This window comes from Syngnathus floridae, chromosome 6, assembly GCF_059516105.1.
Source record: "Syngnathus floridae isolate MCC-2025c chromosome 6, RoL_Sflo_1.0, whole genome shotgun sequence".
NCBI lineage: Eukaryota > Metazoa > Chordata > Actinopteri > Syngnathiformes > Syngnathidae > Syngnathus > Syngnathus floridae.
The window spans coordinates 10,103,889-10,126,521 of NC_142418.1; the positions used below are offsets into that span (position 1 = coordinate 10,103,889).

The 22,633-nt window shown below is 40.5% G+C and overlaps 2 protein-coding genes across 3 annotated transcripts in view; one reads left to right on the plus strand and one right to left on the minus strand.

Annotated features, from left to right (window-relative positions):
* Positions 1-12,106, minus strand: part of abtb3b (ankyrin repeat and BTB domain containing 3b) — a 54,760-nt gene extending 42,654 nt beyond the window's left edge. For both annotated transcript variants that reach the window (XM_088377908.1, XM_088377907.1), the window contains exon 1: positions 11,048-12,106. In XM_088377908.1, the coding sequence (XP_088234034.1) occupies positions 11,048-11,903 (856 nt within the window). In that variant the 5' untranslated portion in view covers positions 11,904-12,106. The remainder of the gene's footprint in view (positions 1-11,047) is intronic.
* Positions 12,107-15,415: 3,309 nt separating this feature from the next.
* Positions 15,416-22,510, plus strand: cry1b (cryptochrome circadian regulator 1b). Its single transcript, XM_088377910.1, has 11 exons — positions 15,416-16,091; positions 16,478-16,586; positions 17,182-17,324; positions 17,417-17,601; positions 17,668-17,756; positions 18,159-18,299; positions 18,388-18,699; positions 18,765-18,916; positions 19,141-19,343; positions 20,123-20,257; positions 20,930-22,510. The coding sequence occupies exons 1-11, from the start codon at positions 15,934-15,936 to the stop codon at positions 21,025-21,027; spliced, it is 1,725 nt and encodes a 574-aa protein (XP_088234036.1). The 5' UTR covers positions 15,416-15,933; the 3' UTR covers positions 21,028-22,510.
* Positions 22,511-22,633: the final 123 nt, after the last annotated feature.

The following is a 22,633-nucleotide window of genomic DNA, read 5'->3' on the forward strand; positions in this document are numbered from 1 at the left end:
TCGGTCAACATCACTCATCAGCCCCGAGGAACTCTGCCTCTGTTATTGCTATCTGCGTGGTGGGAGAGGGCAGAGGACAGCGGCTTTATCTCAGTGCCGCTCCTATTCATTTTTGTTATAGATGACACTCCCAACACTACAAAGCGGCAATCAAGGAGTCGCAAGTCATCGTCAGTCATCATAAAACAGGCCTTACGAGAGTGGTGTTTTGGAAACGTAAGGAAACCTTTGGGGAGGCTATTAATTTTATCGCTTGTCTTTGCTGGCAGGATCAGTTAAAAGCTTAATAGCAGTCCGAGCGGAAGTTCTGAATAAGAACGAACAGCTAATGACATTCCATTACTTCTGCCAAGCAAAAAAAAAAAAAAAGATGTACAGCAAATTGCAGTTATTAGTTACATTTCTGCTTCACTGTTTTTGATGTTTCCGAAATTTAAAATTCAGTCAATGTAACTTTGTGATCCCGATGGGATGCCAGGAAACTACAGTAAATGTTGGATGGACTATTGATGAAAGTTTAATGTGTTTTTCATGCAGCAAACATTCAGGGTTCGTATTTTTGCTTTGCAAATATGGTTTTATAAAGTGTGATTAAACTGGAAAAACACACCAAGAGATTTAGCATAGAAAATAATATTCCTTTAAATAAACATTGTTTTAACACTTTGATAATACAAATGCAAGTATGAGAAGAAACAACTTGCCTTGTCTTTTGGTTGGCATAATAAAATTCAACAACATTAATGGAAAAATCTGCCTGTCCTCCCACCCAGTGGTTTTAACATGCAAGAACATTTTTCATCTCTTAGATCATATATATCAGAGCTATAACGCCGTTCTAATATCACTGGTAGATGTACCCGCAGAGGATCTGTGATTAGGGCAACTCTCACCTCTTTCTTTTGAGGCACGGAGCCCTCTCACAGTCCGTTTAATAAATCAGTGATTATGCAACCAAGGATAGCTATCATGGTGATTTCTGAGAAAATCTACACCTTGGTTTAATTATGTGTCGTATTCCCCTTCCAGATTTCAGGTATTTTTTAAAAAAAAGTGAAGGCAAAACATGCCTTTAAATCATCTGCACCTTTTGATTCTGTGGGGTTTTTTTTAGGCCAATTTTGGACCCACATTTAAAAAAAAATAGAGGGAGGCAAAAGGCATGCAGCATATGTTAGCAATAAAAATTGCCATGAACCTATATACCATACCTCCTCATGTTGTAATCTGTACCACATGCTAAGTTCAGACGAGGGTTGCACAAACTCACTCAGATGGAGCGCAACTATTTCAAAGCAAATGGTGAAATAGTTGGACTCAACGAGAAAGCAGGCAATGCAGAATTTGAGATGACGTCAAACACACGATGCTGCCAGAGAGCAAGGTGATGTTCTCGAGGTCTTGCTATTAGTCACTTTTCTTGACAACTCTCTCTCACATAGCGTTCCCCCAGCACTGCCTCTTCACAGATTAAAGACTGACCTGGAGATGATTAGTCACTGTGGGCACGTATATGTCCGTCTATACTGTTTGCCGCCTCACAGTATCCAACATTTTAGGCCCAATAGAACTATTACTTTCTCAACATTCAGGATTTTGCCACAGTGAAAAAAAAACTGCAGTGAAGACTCAATGCAAGAAAATCACAATTGCTTTGATTTGGGGAGAGTTCCTTAGTAGTATGCGTGTTCTTGTTACTAATGTGTGACGCGTAATGCTGTCAACTCATAGTTTATCATTTAAACAGCCTAGTTCAGGGCTCGAAAACATAATGCCAATTTTTCAGTGTACGAAGGTTTGTGCTCAGTTCATTCTGGCTAGCAGTAAGTGGTCTGAGCAACTCTGCTGATCTATGTTGGGGTCACAAATGATGAGTAAGGTCTGCACAATTACAGAAAAGTACACTGCTATTGTCCAACTGAAAGGTGGTCTTCCATTATTTCACATAACGACAATTGGACTAAAATTATCTCGTTAAATATCTATGGTCCTGGATTTGCACTTTGAAGTGATACAACCTCGAGCAGCAATTTATATATGTGCATATATCCATGAGATACGTACATGTTTGAAGGTCAGCACTGTGAAGTCTCAGTGGAGGTAATGAGATCTCTCTCAAGACAAAAATAATCACTTGCACAAGCAAATTTGCAGCCTCTTGGAGCGCTCTAAGTCTCAATTGGGTTCTTCTTTTTGGATTATTTGATTGGTGGGCCTTTGCTTGTGCTCATTTGTGCTTTCCAGAAGCTCACACGGGCTTACTTCCCAAAAATGTATAAAAGCTAGAGACATCAAGGACAGATCTCACGCCCTGCACTCCAACCAAAATTACATTTGTTTTGAGTGGTAGTTTAATCGGAAAAAATAATTTAAGTGCCTACTTTTTGGATGTCTAAATCAGTGGCTCTTAACACTAGGGGTTCGGTGAGTCGGTCTCAGGGGTTCATCAGAGCCTCCACTGCGTAGGTCCGAACACACTTGATTTAATGTGTAAATTCCTGATGAAATGAATAAATAAATAAATGTAAAAAATCGTATTTTAGATATTTTAGTTTTAGGCTCTATCGCCCAGACCAAGTACTTAAGGAGGGGGCGGGGGGTGGAGCATGATTGTTGGTGAGCAGACCATTATGGTTGGGGTGTGCTGGGTTACTCATTTCAAGTAAACCACGCACAATAAAAGCAGTAAGTACATACTTGGTGTTTGTTCCCCCTTGTTTCTTTTTGGAGCCGCTCACTTTTTAAAATTCGGCTAAAATGGTAAAACTCATATTTACATTTCAAGTCTCAGCCTAAACTACGTTTAAAAAATTGGAGTGTACCTTCGGCCAAAAGAAAAAAAAAACCTGAGTGTAAATGAGACAAAGAGAAAACACACCTTATGGATAACCTCTGCAGAAAGAGTAACAAAGGTAAGACTGTGTCAGATATAAAAAAACAAAACAAAAAAAATCACAGTTCTGAGAAGCTTTGTTTAAAAAAAAAAAAAGAGATGTGTCATTCATCCATTTTCTTTACATCATAACCCCCCTTTACACACTAGATTTATTACCAATCTTACTGCTGTTGTCATCACTAGCTATCACTGCCAATAGAGAACATAAGAAGAAGACATCAAGATGGCAGCTGAAAGATAGAGAAATATATAACAATTGAAATAGTTCACTAGTTGGGCACTGTGAACAATGTGATAAAATGTTGGGATATTTTTCATGCTGGAATTTCTGTTACATTTTGTGGGCATTCCATTTTGGCTTAATTCCAAACCATAAAGCTGGACGGAATTCAATGCTGACAATAGAGACTGTAAGGGTGCTTGCTGATGTCTTTATTTTCAAGGATAATGATGTCTTCCAGTCAATGTCTGAGCCTATAATTATTCAATAGGAGGACTGGTTTGCCAAAAGAGGTTGTTTATTTCTGCACTAAATCTGCTCCATATTTATAGCCTACAGCTGAATTGTCATGTGTCGAGGAAAGCCTAAATGGCATTGAAAAGACTGAAATAAAAGTGCCGATCCCTGCAGTCAATAATCCCCATACATTTTCAGCCCAACAGCTAAGTGAATAAGTCCAATAATTATTTCTGACAGTAAATGAAATTTGAAAGGTACAATGGGCAATTATCTAACATTAACTGTTACAATGCAAAGTCGAACTATTCTTTTCTTGTAACGAGTGTTAATGGCAACACTAACAAACAATTCCAATCCCGAATTCCCAATAATTTGAATCTCTAGTAATCATTTTTGCAGACTATTCAAAAAAAGATTCTCCTATGCACTTGAAAAAGAATTGCGATAGTCAATGAAGGAAATTGATAAAAAATCCCATACATAGAGAGCTCTTGACCGCTAATGTCCTAAGTTTTATTTGAGGTTATGGTTAAATTATTAAATAAAAAGGCAATAATAGAAGGGAAGATATTCTGACATCTCCCTAATTTATTTGTACCAAAACTTTAAATAATTGCTAAATATTAAGTTCATATCCTGATGAATTCAAACATAAAGCCGCAATGGCCGAATACTTTTTGGTTTTCCTATTAACAGTAACCAGGAAACCAATCTATTTTTGCAGAGTCATTTTAAAGCAATGAGTGCACCCTTACTTTGTTGACATTATTAAAACTATTATGGAGTGCATTTCATATCAGTGTAAAAGGTCATGCTTAAAAACGAGACAAATTCAGAAAAATGACAGAGAAGCTTCATCAACACATATATTGCCACATTAAGTAACCACATACTCATGCATGAGCAAGTAACAAGTGTTTTATTTTTCAATAAATATAAGATGGGAGACATTTGCAATTAATTATGAGCCAATTCAACCCAAGAGTAAGAAAAATAAGTCAGTAGGGCTTTAACATTTAGATTTTTGACAACTCCTCTGCGGATTGTAAGGTACCTTGGCCAAGGAAAAAAAAAACTGAGCGAAAAGGTCTTCTCAACAATTAAAAAGCTAGCAAAGAAGCTCTTTGGGTAAGGTCACAATCTCAAGAGGTGCAAGTGCAATGTGACAAGATTTACTCCGTCAAACATGCAACTCTTTTTGTCGGTAGACACGACAGTAAGTAAAACTATAGTGAAACACGGGTTGCAGGAAGTAAAGTGAAAATTCAAATGTACCCAATCCCATGCAAGTAACTTCAGCATTACACATTTGCAACTTTATCCCACAATTAGAATATAATTCCCAAATAGCTCCTGAGTTAGAGAATGTGTGACTCAGAAAGTGTGCATCCTTGCCTGTGCGTAGTGCTTCAAGCCCGTCGCTGCCCGCGATTGCAAAGACCCTGGGGCTGCTGTGTAAGGGTTTCCCCCGAGTTATGGCCCATTAGATCTCACTCACTGGTGTTATTGCATGTCCTGTTAATTCCTGTCTGTCCCTCCCACAGCATGTGCGCACATGGGATCAAGTTCACAGAACAATAACAACTATTGATTAAGGAACAAAAGACTTGGAAATAAAGTTAGTGAGACCTTTAATGTGAAGGCCTTGATGGACTAACACAACAGCTCAAAGTAAATTAGTTCAGCTCCACCTTGATAGAGTAACACAACAGCTCAAAGCAAATTAGTTCAGCTCCATCTGCTACAGCAAGAGTCAAGCAAATTCCATAGTTAAAAATGTCGATCTTTTTTAAAGAATTTACTATTTAGAGATGTTTAAGTGAATAATGCACAATAAAAACAACTTGAGACATGGGGCTCTGTTTTCGTAGACAGCACAGATGCGCTTGAGCGTACAAAGTAGTACATCTTGATTTTCGTGCAGCTGCAAGCCTCATTTAGCATGTTTGGGAATTTGGCAAATGGCTCTGCACCATGGTGAGCATCTCGGCATTTAAGGTCATTTCCTTTCAATATGCAAAGTAACCCCCTCAATACTGCATACAGAAGGATAATGGCTTGCAGCTGATCATTGCCAGTGTGATTCCTTTTTTCACCTTTGTTACGATTGGATACCATCGCAGAGGGCCTTGACAATAAAAAAAAAAAAATTATACTGTACTACAACTAGCAAGTTCAGCACATGTATGCAGACTTGCTCCAGTAAAAAACAACCATAGATATAACTACACGCTCCTTTTGAGCTGTGTGCCTGCCAACAGCGATGCTAAGCTAATGTACATGCTTTCCATTGCTTCGCGTTGATGGTACTAGAGAAACACCGAGGTCCATGCATTGGCTTTGAATGGCAGCATGTTACATTATAAGCATGTTTGCAGCTTTGTTGACATGTCAGAATGATGGCATACACACACCAAATATAGTAGTTCCGGTGGGAGAAAAAGAAATAGTTTATTTATGTGTTTATTTATTTATTGTATTTTATTTGCGGTACCCAAATTACAATACGCCGTCCAAAATTCCTCGTACGCTTGAGACGACAATTGAAAAGTGCTGGTACTCTGTACCAATGAGTAGTGGCCCAATTAAAGCACTGCCCCCCCAAAAAAACTAAAACAGTTGCCACTGTTGTAATTCTAATGGTTACCCAATTAATCTGTGGCAACATTAAGGATCAGAAATCAAATAGTGGTCTGAAAATAAAAGACAACATAACATTGTTTTAAAGCTTCATGTGACATTTTCCACAAGATGTTTAAGTCCAAGCAAGTCTGCCCACACTAAAAAAGCCCATTACCGCTGGCAGAATAAAGCTGGGTGGTTAAAAAAAAAAAAAAAAACATTATTTGGGTGGTGCTCATTTCTGAGCCTGGATATCATGTATGACAAAACATTGCCTCTGACATGACCAATATCCAAAGAGGTGTCGTGGTCCTGAGCCTTGCTGGGACTGCAAGAAATATTTCAGCATATCAAATAGTTTCCTGTTCTGACAAGGTACCGCCACCATAGAAGGGGAAACCCTACACCCACCTGCAACTGAGTCAGACATTGAGCCTTTGACATCTTGATGCAACTGCAAGCATGCGTGTGCATGAGTGTGCGTGTGAGAGAGCGAGAGAGAGAGAGTGCAAGAGAGAGAGAGAGTGTGTAGGAGGCTCACCATATGCTAGATGAGCCACTTCAAAACAGATGCAGCAGTTGGGAACAGACAAGGCAGATATAAAGTTTTTGTTGAGGCTTGTTCATTACATAGGAACTCCCCCCCCACACACACACACACTTTCCATAAAAGGAATCACTATATAAATAAAGATGTCTTGTACTTCCATAAATGAATCCCTCCATGCAAATATGCAGCATGAAGTAATGTTCCACCAATAATTACAGGGAATTGCTGTATCCTATAGGACCGACTTTCTAATTTTATGGCACACTGGAACAGGCTGCCCTTTACATTCCCAATCAATCGTTTAAGAAGCCTAAATGTTGAATCAGAAATCTGAAATTTAGAAATAGGTTACAATTCATTGGACATTGTCATTTCCAAGGAATGTTGCAGAATAGATCATTTGAAAACACTTGCAAGATGTATTGATATAAAGTATTGCTTGCTGATATTTTTTTCCTTCTTTCCTACCATGTCATTGTTTTGTTGACAATTGATGTGTGAAAACATTAACACAATCAAGGTAATTTAAAGAAATGTGTTATTTACTCATGCAACCAATGAGCAAGCACGTCACAAGTCAGCACAGATGAGCTTAGTCGTCAGATCATGACTAAATATATGTAAATTTGTACCTGTAAAGAGAGAAAGAAATTTTTTTTGAGGACAAACATCACATTCTAGACAGAAAAGATGTTTTCAAAGACAGGTGAGAGAGGCCATCTACACTACGTTATGGTTGAGAAAGCATCTATAAACAGGAGGGGGCTTACAACATCAGCTATCTCCCACATACAATGCCATCCTTTCAGCCCTTTCAGAGAGACTCAATAATTTAGCCTCTTACACATGACAAGCAACACCGTGACTTGTGGCCTTCAGGTGCCTCCACAGTCATTGTTACAACTGAATAAAATATTAATCAGGGTAAGGTGATTCAACGGTACTGACCTGTCACCATCCACAGAGACAAATTTAACAAAACTTCACATCAGTATGTATACTGTCCCTGTCTTGTTCAATTGAACTGCTGCCTTTCATGATTTTGTCTTTGGGGGAGACGACCAAGACTATTTCAGGAGGAAGGACAGAAGAGAGAGCAGACATGTCTGGCCAAAACAATGTCCTCACGGTCCATGACTAAGCCGTGTGTCCTGATCCAGCTGTTGTCAACCTGGCTCTAGACGAAAACACAATTGTCTGGCAGGAATTTCTTCTGCCGAGACAACCTGCCATTGAAACGAAGGGTCAGGATTCTCCGTCTTGGATCTTTGGATGAAGACATATGGTTGCCCAGTTCAACTAACACAAGTAATTTAGATGCATATAATTAATGCATCTCATTGTTGCTTTATATCGAACACAACTTAGAGTTGAGTTTCTGCACAGATGAGGATTACCTCAAATGTGCAAATACTGGATTTATAGTAGTAATTAATATAATTTGCCATAAAGTTTAAGTCTTAGTCTTGGCTAATTATATTTTATTAATCACGTCATGCCACGTCATTAATGCAGTCATTTCACTTGCAGATAGAATGGAAAGTCACGGTAACCGAGTCTGTTGTGTTCAATGGAAGTGTGTGGGATAGAAGTCACTTGGACAATGTCACTGTGGTTATGGAATGAAAATTTTTCACGTTTAAAAATGATGACTCACTGCAGAGGTACCTGGATGTGAACAAAGAAAAACAATCAGTCCAACAACTGCCTTATTGAATTTGTGATAAATGTAAGGGAAACCAGTGTTGATGGAGTGAATCCAACAAATATATTCATAGCTCTTCTAAACTACACCGGTAAAAAATAAAATAGAAAAATCACCTGGATTACTCTTAAGTCACTAGGAAAGGACAAAATATATCACTCAACTTCAATACAGCAGAAAGTATCTCTTGCTCAACTTGATTCCGCCACACACGATCAGACTTCCATTTTTCATGTCAAAATACAGCCAATAAAAATGTTCCACAACATGGATAAGTGACATTTTGTAAGGATTTCACCAGTTGGAAGCTCACAGACTATCTGGGATACTACGTCATGTTTAATTGCCTGTTAAAGAACCACAAAACATGCCAGTGTTTCCAGCATGCATTACATCAGCTTTCCAAACTTCTTCCTCATAAGAGTAATCCACCGCTAAATACTTGCCACACCTCTTATGCAGCTGGAGACCTGGTGTATGCCAAATGGACTGAATGCACAATGTGACTCAATATTGGCACCAAACAATACGATCATAGTGCCGTGTGATGTTTTTTATGGTAGCCCTGCCTTGGACTTTTTGGACTATGTGTGCTGTAAGAAATAAAAAAAAAATAAAAATGCACTCTTGCCAAAGGAGTTCATGGTACTCAGCCCACCACTGCCAAAATTGTACTCCACATTATAGGAATGTTCCTAAATCGGCCGTCTGATTGGGCAATGCGGCTCATGTTAGTGTAGTAATACAGTGTGCGTCACTTCAGTCTTTGTAATTAGCTAGTTTCCCGCAAAGTGGCGACACAAATGTGACAAGCTTACATTGTAAGAGGGTAAGCATGTGACATCATGTATCTGGAAGTACTTGTAAGGGTAATAGAGGAAAATTAGCAGCAGCATGAGCATTTAGCTAGAATCCATTGGCAACAATTGGAAAGCTCCATTAGGCATTTACATTCAAATTGAGATGGCAAAAGAGTAACGCCTAGAAAATACATTGCTTGTATTGCAACAAAAAGAAAATCTGGTGACAATTACTTCAACTCCTCTCACCGTCATCATGCCAGAACATGCAGAGTGTCATAGCTGTATGACACGCTTTGACACACTGCAGCATATTCTGTCACTCAATCCAAGTGAAGGGCGTGTTCCAGTGGGAGGTTAAAGTCAGAAGAGCCAACATTGTGCAAAAACTGCAAATGAAAGCAAATTTCCATAACTCCTGCAAGACTGGACTGAAACAAACCCTCTAACCAAATTGGCGAACAGACTAGTTGGTACAGTAAATTTAGAGAAGCTAAACAAACAAGGGTGTACACACATTTTCATTGGCGTTGCATCAATACAGTCATCTTTTCAAACTTTCTCTTTTTACACTCTGTTTATCTGCCTCAGTGAAAACCCCACTTTTATTCACGCTGCTCTACATAACTGATGATAGCACATCCTGCAGGTCCCCTGGGGTCTTTCATTATGTAAACCTGTTGCAAGAAGAGCTACAGCAGCAGTTTTCCAGCATCCATCAAGCCAAACAACCATGTATTAGAGTGCTCTGTGATGTATCGCCAGTTATGCAGCAGTAAAATCTGAATGCAATTACTTTTAAACAACAAGAACAGGAAGTGAAACCAGAAAGTAAGTGTGGAGACTACAAAAGGCGCATTGTCAGTGTTAGAAAAAACATGTGGTCATGTACCCCTATTCATTTCGGGAAGATTAAAATGCACATGGAGCTGCAGGGCATGACATCTGCAAGAATTGCAAGAGTAATATATGTGAGACAATGAGGCTCTTACACTTTTTAAGAATTTTGAACATTAACAGATCAACTACGGGATTATGCAAAAGTCACTGTTTTTAATCACAATGCACCAATGGAATAGTCAGACCTCCAGAATCCTTCTCCATGAACCAGAAGGGATTCTGTCGTGGTGAAATGTCAAATTAGTGTTCAAGTCATTTGAGCGCCTCAATACAAACAAATGCTTGAGTATTCTTTTCTGCCTTGGTTACCCGTTTATTTAGTTGGTACTTTTGAAGTAACAAGTCAAGCTTGCTGCAGCAACAATTGTTTATCCAATGTATGACGATAACACGCCACCAACATGGTGAGAAGACCAACTTCCAAATAGAATATTCCCAAATAAAGTAACACATGAAAATCAATGCCTTGGTATGCTCGCAATTTTTTCAGTAGGATATCCAAATACCAGGGGTTGCACTGTACCTTGGACTACAGCATCACCTGAAATCTGTGTAGACCCGGTTAAGATCCACCAGCATTTTATTTGATATTCTAAAATGCGATTTATACATTATGTTCTCGGCCTCCCCTGGACCTGTGTATCTTCAAGCCCCCCCTTCCTCAGGTGAGAAAAAATCCTGCCGAATACCAAAAGAAAATCCTGCCAAATACCAAAAGAAAATCCTGCCGAATACCAAATATTCAACAGCGGGAGACTTTTTGAAAACAACTATTCACACACACACTCAGCGCCTCAGACCCTCATTTAGTGGGACCTGAATAAAGTTTTTAATAAGAATATTTAAGCCATTTACTTAACGTCACATCTTTTCTGCTGACACCACACAATCAAATGACATAAGCCTCCTTGGTCAAATGACATAAAAGGTTTTGTTTACGTTCTTGTAATGGTGTGACGTCACGTTGAAAAGTCCTATACGCACTGTAAAACCCATTCAAATCTGCAAGTGCACTTAGCACCTCAACTCATTGAACCTTTGAGGATTTCAGTACACGTCTTGGTGGCTATGAAACCTTCTCAATCAAACTCAATATGCACGAGCGGTTACTCACCACTCGCATTTTTCCCACAGATGAGGTGTTGCCAATGCTGCAGTGATCCCCACAACTCAGCATCACTGCTGATGGCCTGTTCCAAGCTCTCCACGCTCAACTTGGGGATACTGTTGTCCCGCTCCAGCAGCGCACTGCGGAGCACTCGCTCGTGTATCTGGCGGAAGAGGCTCTCCATGCACGCCGCCAGATAGATGGCCGCGTGCTCGTGGATCCTGGCTGCGATCCGACTATCGACCATCCACCTGAAGAATTTTCCCACGTTAAAGACGAGCCCGCAGCGCACGGACTTGCCGCGGCCGAACTTGTCCTCCTCAGTGCTCATGTTGTACAGGGACAAGGCGCCGAGGGCAGCGCCTATGCAGTTCGTGGAGACAACCCACGACAGGACCATCTTTATGGCACTTTGGATCTCATATTTGGTGCATTTGGCATAGCGCAAACTCAAGCGCTGGGCCTCCTTTGCGACCCTCACTAGGGCCCGGCTGACCAGCGCCGAGAGCCGAAGCAGGACGTCCTGCGATGGGGTCTGCACGCTCATTCCCTCGTCCCTCTGCAAGGCTCTCGCCACCTCCCCGAGGCTCCACGGCACATCCTCAAGCTCGGGTAGTTTAGCGCACTGGCCGGTGCACTCCAGGATCTCGGCGTCTTCGACCAGGACCGTGTTGACAGTGTCCAGGCTGTTGTTTCGACTGTGCATGGAGTCCGTTAGTTGCCAGCAGTTCCCCCCATGTGCCTCCGAGCAGCACAGCGACGCACTGGAAGACCTGAAGGAGTCGGCGGCTCCACCATATCCCGAGTCGAGAGTCAAATCCTCCAGGGTCCTCGTTGCTGCAGACTTGCTACTGCTTGCCATAATTGTGCTTCATAGCGAAAAGAAAAAGTGGAGAGAATCGACGAGTGCACATACGCGCGCTCCATGCGCAGGAAATGAAATTTTCTGGACGGTAGAATACAAAGTTAAAAGAGTGAGAGCTCGGTACACCAGCCGTCAAACCTCTTGACCAGCGCAGTGCTTGACAGTTGGGGGCGGGGACATGGAGCCAAGTGACAGCCAATCGCCACGCGATGTTAAACAATAACTATTTCTAATTGGAGGAATCGTAGCTCTCAATAGAAAGTCACTAATAAAGCGCGTCGTGAGGCTTATTAATAAAAATGCGCTGATATCAGCATTGTTTTCCCCATGATACATATCTCAGTCGCATGGGAATATAGGCACGTACTCATTTACAGAGATATGCATGATTCCCAAATTACAACGAGGCTAAAATACATTTACACAAATTTTTCAAATTAATTTTCATTTAACACTTGGTAATTTGGACGGAAAAGGATCAAGCCTTTTACAACATACTTTTTCAGACCCACGCCTGATGGTAACATGATTCAAGACCATTAATAATTTACTACACACGTAATATAGCGTTGTGTCTGTGTGGAGATAACCTACTGCTAATGAGAAGACCTGAAGTGTTTCCAAGGTCATTCGTAGCACGTAATGTCTTTTGGGTTCTAACCTGTATGCTTTGTTTGGTAGCTTGTAAAGGCTGTATGGCTTACATTGTATAGTTATAGTCATAACGTGCATACTTCTTATCAGTTGTTTTTGTTATCTTCATTATTATCTGGATTTTTTGTTTTACTCATACAAATTAGAAATTGCATGATTTTAGCGTCTAACCATTACTTCAGGTTTCAAATGTGACCTGAATGGAAATAATACATATCATATCATAAATTGCAGTATTGCTCACAATCTGAGCTTCTTTTTTTTTTCGTCTGCAGCAAAATTCACAATTAAGGGACGGGATGAAAATGTTTCTGGAGCAACAGTGACCTCTAAAGGCACAAAGCGGTAACTCAATTTAGTTAGGTCGTTGAAACATCAGTGCAAAGGTCACCAACTCCGGTCCTCCAGGGCCCTATACTGCATGTTGTGGATATTTTTCTCCCCCAACACACTTGAGTCAAATGATCAGCTTCATGAGCAAGCTCTGCAGAAGCCGTATAATGATACTGGCCGTTTGAATCAGGTGTCTTGGAGTAGAGAAGCATCTAAATTATGCAGAAAAGGGACCCACAATGACCAGAGTTGGTGACCCCTGCTTCAGTGTGTACACCTTATCGGTTTAAACTGGATTTGACTTATTCATAATTAATTTGACAACTTCATTACTTTTCATGCACAGTTAATAGCTTGACTACTGCTACTTGCTATCGAACGACAAATCATGGCTCAGCTTGTGAACGTCACATGAGCTGTGATTAGTTCTTACCTAAACCCTGAGAACATGTGACATTGTTTCCATTTGACAGCAAGTGGAAAAATATGAAAGATGTTAATTGTACATGAAAAATAATGAAGTTATCAAATTAGGTCTATTAACTGTTTACCGCTGAAATTGGTGAAATAAGCAAATTATATCATCTGAACTGCAATACAACATTTAAATAATCTCTTCATTTAACAAAGGTGTAAAGCCACACAATAATAAAAAGCAACATTTTATTCAATTACATTTATTTTTAATTGCTCAGGAGGACAAAAAAATCAGCATTACTTTAGTAATGATTCGGACATATCCCTTATTTTGCTGCAACGTTTTCTGAGTTATCCTCTGGCATACGGTCTATTCATATTGCAGTTCCATTATAAATGTATCACAGAACAATTTATTCAGGAAGTAGTCATTCCAGTTTGGAACTACCTATACATATAGTGTGTTAAAATACATTCTGAGCAAACTGTGTCGACATGTTTCTGTAAAGCATGCATCGTCTTATAGTACATTCAAGGACTTTTATGGTACATTGACTTGATTGCTTCTTGGTTATGGACTAGAGCTCATTGTTCTCATTGTATGCCCAAATAATGTTCTCTAATACAATGACTTATCCTTGAATCTGTGAGCATGTCATGTCCTTTTTTCGGTCAAAAGCATGTTGTATGCAAGAGATGAATGATGGTCAAGGGGGCAGCAGTAGCTCATCTCTTTGTTCAGACTTAGACCCACGTGAGAGGGAAAAGGATGGATCCATGCAGAGTTTGCGCTCGTGTGATTCCCTTGAGCAAAGCATAAAGCATCCCTTTTACACTCCAACTAAAATTTTGGAGTGCAACGTGACCTGATTACTCGGAATCGTCCAAACTGGGAGCCACTCACATTAAGAAGTTCCCAAGTAGCATTAACTGAAGAAGTGTGTTTTTGGTGAGAGTACATTAAGAAATCATGCACGCATGGGGAATAATATCAGAATCAGAATCAGTTTTATTGGCCAAGTTTATGCATGCCAAACAAGGAATTTGACTCCGGTTGATCTCAGGTTGATATGCAAACTTTACACAGGAAGGTCGCAGCATTAATCCTTAGATGCAGATATAATGACCAATTGTCCACCATGTCAACTCACCCTTAAATCCATCCATCCATCCATCCATCCATCCATCCATCCATCCATCCATCCATCCATCCATCCATCCATCCATCCATCCATCCATCCATCCATCCATCCATCCATCCATCCATCCATCCATCCATCCATCCATCCATCCATCCATCCATCCATCCATCCATCCATCCATCCATCCATCCATCCATCCATCCATCCATCCGTACCGCAAACCCATGCAGGCACGGGGAGAACATGCAAATTCCACATAGGGAGGGCCGGAGGTAGAATCGAACCCGCACCCTCCGAAATATGAGGCAGACATGCTAACCAGTGTAACCACTTATATTCCATCCATTTTAAAAAACAAAACTTAATAAAATAAAACTACAGTATATTAAGTATTGCCAAATTATATTTATAAAACACCCAAAGTACTGTGCAAAATAATATAAAAAACAAGTTACACATTACAGAAAAGTAGCATGGTGCTGGCGCAAATATGGAGGCGAGTACAGAACTATATGAATATGAAGATGCTGGAAAAGTAGTTATCAATAATGCTGATCATTTTTTGATGATTATAAGGCAATCGCAACCCAGGTAACTGATTTCTCTAGTCACGATTAAAATAAAATCGGCGTGAACTGGACGACAAATCAAGCGCACGTCTTTTGAGCCAGCGCGGTACGACATGTGCTTATCCGGGTACCTCTGTGTATAACGTATTTACCAACGCCAACCTTCTGATTGGCTGCTTTCAGTGAAGCTTTGCTCCGTTTCTTTCTCCTTTTTCTTTGACATGGTCTTCAGTCCTTTACTTTTACGCACACTGTGCAGCTAATTCCACCAGAGTTGAGATTTGCAGGTTTTAAAGTCATTCAAAGAAAACATGTAAACACGGGCTGAAAACCACACTACTGAAACGTGACAGCAAAAGCATTGCATAATAGTCTGTGCCGACCAATCACAGCGTCGCGATCTTTGCTGAACGTATTCCAATGGGAGGAGATGTTGACACACAATGAAGGAAAGGACAGCTTTACCTGGCTCATAAGACAGCTTCGTGCAATCCTTTTATCTGCAAATAGGTCTCTAGATTTAATGCATGACTTGTTTGACACGACGCATGCTTCGGGGGACGACATTGAAACTTAAAACGGGATTTTATGTCGGATTCATGCTCGCCTTCAGAAACAACATTGACAGGGATGTATTTACAGCGCAACGGGAAAGGATTTGTTTTGGTGTACGCGTTTAATTTTCTTCGCGTACTGTGGTTTTCTGCTGTCCACACACATGCAGCCACGACTGCCCAGAAAAAATAACTGTGTGGAGAATTGAATGGAGCTCGGTTAACTTGAGCACAAGCGCTAATTCATCTTTGGCAATTTATTTGCATTGCAAGATTTGTCCGTCTGTAAACTGCTGCCCCAGCCCACACGTCCCGCCCCCATCGTATATAATCTGCATTCGTGTAGTGCGCTGTCAATATGGTGGCCAATGCTATCCACTGGTTCCGAAAGGGACTGAGGCTGCACGACAATCCGTCTTTAAGGGATTCTATACGAGGGGCCCACAGTTTACGCTGCATCTACATCCTGGACCCTTGGTTTGCTGGTTCGTCAAACGTGGGCATCAACAGGTGGAGGTAAGTTTGTCCTTTGCGGCAATCTGCTTATTCTATTGGAAGAATACTAACTGTCGAATTGTCATTCTATTTCCCGATGGATTTTAGTAAGTTTACCTTCTGTAGTCTGGAGCAATTCTTGTCATTATGATTAGCAGTTATACTTATCAGCCACACGAGGGCGTGCGTGTAACGTTCTCTGGTGGGGTTCGGTACCTCCAACAAGATTAAGAACCACTGCTTTAGAGTCTTCAACTAATGTTGTCAAATCGATACAGCAAAGAACAGTGTCAATAAAAAAAAACAGTCTTGCTGCTCACTTGTTTATATTTGGTATAAAGTTGTTGATGTGACCCTATTCAACAGAAGAAGTACAGTTTTATATGACACTCTCTGATTGTTTGCAGGTTTCTGTTACAGTGCTTAGAGGATCTAGATGCCAGTCTGCGTAAACTCAACTCCCGCCTCTTTGTCATTCGAGGTCAACCCACGGATGTCTTCCCCAGGCTATTTAAGGTAGGTTTAATGCAACAAAGTTGATGGCGTAGCAGTTAAGGGTACAATTTGGTTTTGTTTTTTTGCACACAGCTTTGTCTTGGTAGGTAGATGGATAGATGGATTAGATAGATAGATGCTTGTATGAATCTGCAGGGAATTTGAAAATCTCATGTAAGTTGACATGGCATGCAGCTTCCAAACTCTTTACAACAGTAGTTTTATATCCAAACAACTAGATGTGTTAATGAACACAACTGTATGTTACAATTTTCCTTTTGACATAAGAGTCCATGGCTGAGGAAAATAAAAACATGTACCAATGTAAAATATGTCACATAACGTCACAGTGTACATGGTCGTTGGCAAGTCAGACACATAACCTACTGTAATTTCTGTAAATCTTTTTGCAGCATGATGCTCAGTAAAAGTTAATTAAGAACCCTTGTCACATTAGAGCCACCAGGTTCTGGATATGGGAAAAATGTAGTGGCGGGAACATACAGTATAGTAAAATAAATTGTTCCAACACTGCAGAGAAAACTTTGTGAAGTCCCTATCTTTGACATTTCTAAAGTCTCAAATTAATTTGGATATATTTTCATTTTCTTTCCAGGAATGGCAGATAACTCATTTATCCTATGAATATGACTCAGAGCCTTTTGGCAAGGAACGTGACGCAGCTATTCAAAAGCTAGCCACCGAGGCGGGGGTCGAGGTCATGGTGCAGGTTTCGCACACCCTCTATGATCTAGACAAGTGAGTGATCGAACACAAATGTAGTTACTTTCCATTTGTGTATGTTGGATTGAATATAATGAGGAATTTTGTGTTTAATTTCGTTCCTAAAGGATCATAGAAGCTAATGGTGGTCAACCTCCTCTTACATACAAGCGCTTCCAGGGACTCCTCAGTTGTATGGATGCTGTGCACTCTCCGGTAGAGACCATCACGTTGGAAGTTCTCAAAAATTGCGCAACACCCATCAGTGAGGACCATGATGACAAATTTGTGGTGCCGTCACTGGAGGAACTTGGTAAGATTTTGAACTAATGCTTGTCTAATTTTGCTGCTAGATTTTTAATAAATGCATCTTCCTCAGGTTTTGAGACTGAGGGCCTACCAACAGCAGTTTGGCCTGGTGGAGAAACAGAAGCCCTCTTAAGACTAGAGAGACATCTTGAGAGAAAGGTACAAAGACCAAAACAGGTCAAACATGTCAAAACGCTCACTATTTTATCATAGTGGACAAACCATACAATTTACAGTTTAACCTGAAGTTTTACTTTTTATTGGACCTAGATATGGGCGTATCATATGCATTATATTTAGAGCCGATTTAGTTTTTGTGTATTCACACCCATTCATTTAATAAGACTGATTACTGCACAAAAGATCCAAATTTGATTAAACAGAGTTCCCCCGCCTTCTAGAAAAACAGGAAAATGATCAATCAATTTTTCAGTCATGGAAAACACATGAAAAATAGGAGGGGGGTAAAAATGTCCTGGAAAAGTGTGAATTGTCCTGGAAAATCACTTTTCTATCCTCTGCTTCTCCCTGCCTTGTGGATGACCTTGTGCCTGTTTGCAGGCATGGGTAGCAAATTTTGAACGTCCTCGAATGAGCGCCAACTCGCTCCTGGCAAGTCCTACAGGCCTCAGCCCCTACCTTCGCTTTGGATGCCTGTCTTGCCGACTCTTCTATTTCAAGCTTACTGACCTGTACATGAGGGTAATGAGGGAATTATTGTTGGTCTTTGAATAGAACCCATCACGAGACGAGGTTATTTAAAAAAAAAAAAAAATTGTTTGTCAAATAGGTGAAAAAGAGCAGCACACCGCCGCTTTCCTTGTATGGCCAACTGCTATGGAGGGAGTTCTTCTACACATCCGCTACCAACAACTCTTGTTTTGATAAGATGGAGGGAAACCCTGTATGTGTCTTGATACCGTGGGAACGAAACCAAGAGGCGCTTGCCAAATGGGCGGAGGGACGGACAGGCTTTCCTTGGATAGATGCCATTATGACCCAGCTGAGGCAGGAGGGTTGGATCCACCATTTGGCCAGACACGCTGTGTCCTGCTTCCTCACCAGGGGCGACCTCTGGATCAGCTGGGAAGAAGGCATGAAGGTAAGCACACAAAGCTCGCTTGTAAATGCTCCTTTCCGAAATGAACCGTGACTGCATCCTGCCAGGTGTTTGAAGAGTTGCTGTTAGATGCGGACTGGAGTGTAAACGCAGGCAGCTGGATGTGGCTTTCTTGCAGTTCCTTTTTCCAGCAATTTTTCCACTGTTATTGCCCCGTGGGATTTGGGCGACGTGCGGATCCTAACGGCGACTACATTCGGTGAGTAGAGGTTCTCTGAATTTGCACTTTCACAGATGAATGTTGTTCTGTTTCTTGAGCCAACATAAGGAAGCCAATTTTTCAAGATGCTTTTATAATGCACTGATTACAACCTACATTTTGCAACATTTGAAACTTATAGTACCAGTACAAATTTGTTCTCAAGAGTAAAATGACCAACCAGCCTGTCAGGTTAACCTGAATTTTTTCATTTCTTTTTGTAGACGTTATTTGCCCATATTGAGAGGGTTTCCGGCCAAATATATCTACGATCCGTGGAATGCCCCAGATGAACTACAGAAGGCTGCCAAGTGTGTCATTGGGGTCCACTACCCAAAGCCCATGGTGAACCATGCCGAAGCCAGCCGTGTCAACATAGAGCGGATGAAGCAAATTTATCAGCAGCTTTCTTCCTACAGCGGACTATGTAAGGGTAACTCCACTACACCTAATCATAAGCCCTATTTGGATGGGATTAGCTTTAGAGGGGTACGCAGAGTCATCACTGTTTACCATCTGACCTCTGTCATAGAAATGTTCAATTTGGACGGGACTCGAAATCTCTGTAATGTTACTAAACATGGGTGCAGTAAATGTGTTTACGCCCAGCCGTCACCTTGTGTCAGCATGTGTGTGCTACGTAACTTCCTGTTTTCCACACGCTGACGGCCTGAAGAAGACTAATTAATAATTAGAAGAAGAATTAAAAATGACTATGTGAAATACTGCCTTATCTAGTAGAATAGGTTAATGGTGGGGTTACATTACCTAAAGCAATAAGAGGTTTTCTGCTTCTGTCAAGTGTTGTGGACCTTTGAAGCCTTTTCATTGGTCTTTGGCATATGCGTTCAGAACGTATGGTAAAGAATGTCGGGGATTTTTGACTGCCCGCAAATTCGAGTGCGCCTTCAAGCACCTTCATGTTCTTAAAAGTGCGGCAAACTATTTTAAAAGAGGATTTGACGAAATATTACATGCATTTTTACTGAGGGTTGCATTCGGACGGGATTAACATTACCTACGGTAGTTTCTCTGGACTGTCACAATGAGGGCAAGCACTTTAGAAAATGTGCCATTGGATGATTCTGAATGTGTTGTTTATTTTCCAAACAAGTACATTGCTTATTGATTTTATACGAATGTGCGATGAATTACGGACCTTTTTAAATCGTTTTGCGCTTTCTGGTTAAATTGCTGATCATTCAGGTTTGCTGGCAACAGTCCCACATAATCCCAACAGCGGGACAAATGACAACATGGGAGGAGTCAACCCAAGAACTAGTCAAGGGCCAGAAGGCTCCTCCGAAGATGCATCAATCCGGAAGGGGACATATCAACCAGGTGGAGTGTTTGCGCCGTAGACGGCATCCCTACTACATATTTCGAACCATGTCCTTAACATTTGATAAAGCATGTTGTCTAAAATATAACTGCACGTTTGCAATCAAATTAAGACGATCAGTTTTTCACAGTTGATTGATATTCTTATGAGAAAACATTAAATTTTACACATTTATAGACAGATTGTTTTTAAAATATCAGAAGGAACCAACCATCTTCGTAAAATACAGTCTGTTTTTATATCTTGGACAACAGTAGGACATTCTACCAACATATTTCCTATCGATCAGTTTAAAAGTCAATAAATTAACAGAATCCCACAAACAAAAGGGGAGCGAATCAACACCACATCTGATAATTGCAGCCAAATAGGGCACTCCATTTTGCCACAAGATCTTTTCACATAATCGATATTGAATGCATTGTTTCTATGCCCACCCCGAAAGCTTTATGTGCATTAACAGTATACTGTAATAAGTATAAAGCAACAGGTGTAACAGAACAAGGTCCAGTAGCGTACATTGAATTTGTCTACAGTCATGCCTTTGTTTTTCCCAAAAGGGCTTTATAGCCTCATGTGCTTTTGTAGCACACACATACACACAAAAGAACCCCAAAGATATCGCACAAATGTCTTTTGTTCCTTATGTGTGATGTGCTTGTTCCCAATAGGTGAGTTGAATGCAGATAGAGGACAATTGAGGCATAAGCGACGGAATGAAGAAGGCCAAACCAAGAACCATTCCAAATCCCTAAGGCCAAGCAAATAGTCTTGAAAAGGACGGAATACAAAACAACCCTAGTCAACCTGAATGGCAACCAATCACCCCCCCCCCAAGACCACATTGTGCCTTCAGCTACTGAGAATTTACTGGAACTGAAACTGCCCTCAGTGGAGTCGCGCTGGGGAGTGATGAATTCAGGTCCCTGCATTACTGACTATTGGATTTGTTTTGAGAAGTACCCTTTGTAAATGCAATTTGATTATAGACAGCACGTTTGTTGTTAGCGTGAACCAATCTCCAAGTTAGACATTCAGTGAATTTGGTCTGGTTGCCTTTTCCCACAGACAGTCTGTACCTTAGTCTTGTTACATCAGGGGCTGCCAGGCCATCGTTTCACAAAGCCAGAAAACATTGTTGTCCATTCCCCAACAGGACTATTGGTTTGTAAACAGTCAGTTACACATCTGCATATCATCGGCCACAGAGCATAATTGTCTAAAACTAAATTTTGTGATGACATGTTTTTTTTTTTAACAGATATTGTAATAAAAACCTCAACCAGATGGGTGAACAAGTAAGCTAAAGGGAAAAAAAACTCAACACAAAATACCTGTGGATGTTCTAACAATGATCCTTTCTTATGCAAGTATGTATGTGGCCGACGATATGAAAACCATGACCTATATGTATATAACAAAGTGTTCTTGTCATGCTTTTAGATTTTAAACCCCTACCACTGTCAACACATTAACTTCCTTAAGTGAGCTAAACTAAGAAACGATTTACTTTGTATGGTCCATTGTTTTCACACGTATTAAGCTAATATTCATTCATCTTCCGAAATGCTTCCCCTCACAAGGACACGGGCGCACTGGTACCTATTCCAGCTGTCTTAGGGCGGTAGGCTGGGTACACACTGAACTGGTCGACAGCCAATCAGAAAGCTCACTTCGAAAAACAACCATTGACACCAATGGGCAATTCGGTCAATCGGCATGTTTTTGGAATGTGGGAGGAAACTGGCGTACCTCGAGGAAACCCACGCAGGCACAGGGAGAACATGCAATCTCCACACAGGAAGCCCAGACTCCGAATCGAATCCCGCAAACCAGTGTGCCACCACATTAAGCTCATGTAATTTAAAATAACACAACAACCTGGAGCAAAGTAATTTTAATGTGACTGTATTTCTTTGAACTGTACGAGATTCTGTCACCTTATTTATTTACACAAGTTTCCTGATTGTGCCGACCAAGATATTTTATAAATATGTATTTGATCTTTCAGATTACGTGTGTATCTTACCAAAAACACCATTACAGATACTGTATGTATATAAAGAATGTAAATGAATGTTTTTCATGAAGAATACATGTTCCAAACCGTAACAGAAACTTGACTGATGTCTCAAACTCGTGCAGTTTTATGACGTGATTTATTTTTATGTTGTTATTTTATTTTGTATAAAGAATGACCAGATGCTACCTGTTTTGGAAATAAAGTGACATTGTGACCTCCAAGTCAAAAACTCTTGTATTTTAATCGCTTATCACAATGACAGGTAACAGGTAATTTCTTAATTGCGCTAAATGTGTTATTTTACATTACATTGAGTTGCCGTCGCCAGAAGTGTGCGCCCACAAAGTATGAA

What these genes read in the sequence shown, in the direction of transcription:
- cry1b (XM_088377910.1), top strand. Translation starts at nt 15,934, where the DNA reads ATGGTGGCCAATGCTATCCACTGGTTCCGAAAGGGACTGAGGCTGCAC. An exon ending in TTACTGACCTGTACATGAGG is followed by an intron (nt 18,300 to 18,387) that starts GTAATGAGGGAA and finishes TTTGTCAAATAG; the next exon opens with GTGAAAAAGAGCAGCACACC. An exon ending in GCTGGGAAGAAGGCATGAAG is followed by an intron (nt 18,700 to 18,764) that starts GTAAGCACACAA and finishes GCATCCTGCCAG; the next exon opens with GTGTTTGAAGAGTTGCTGTT.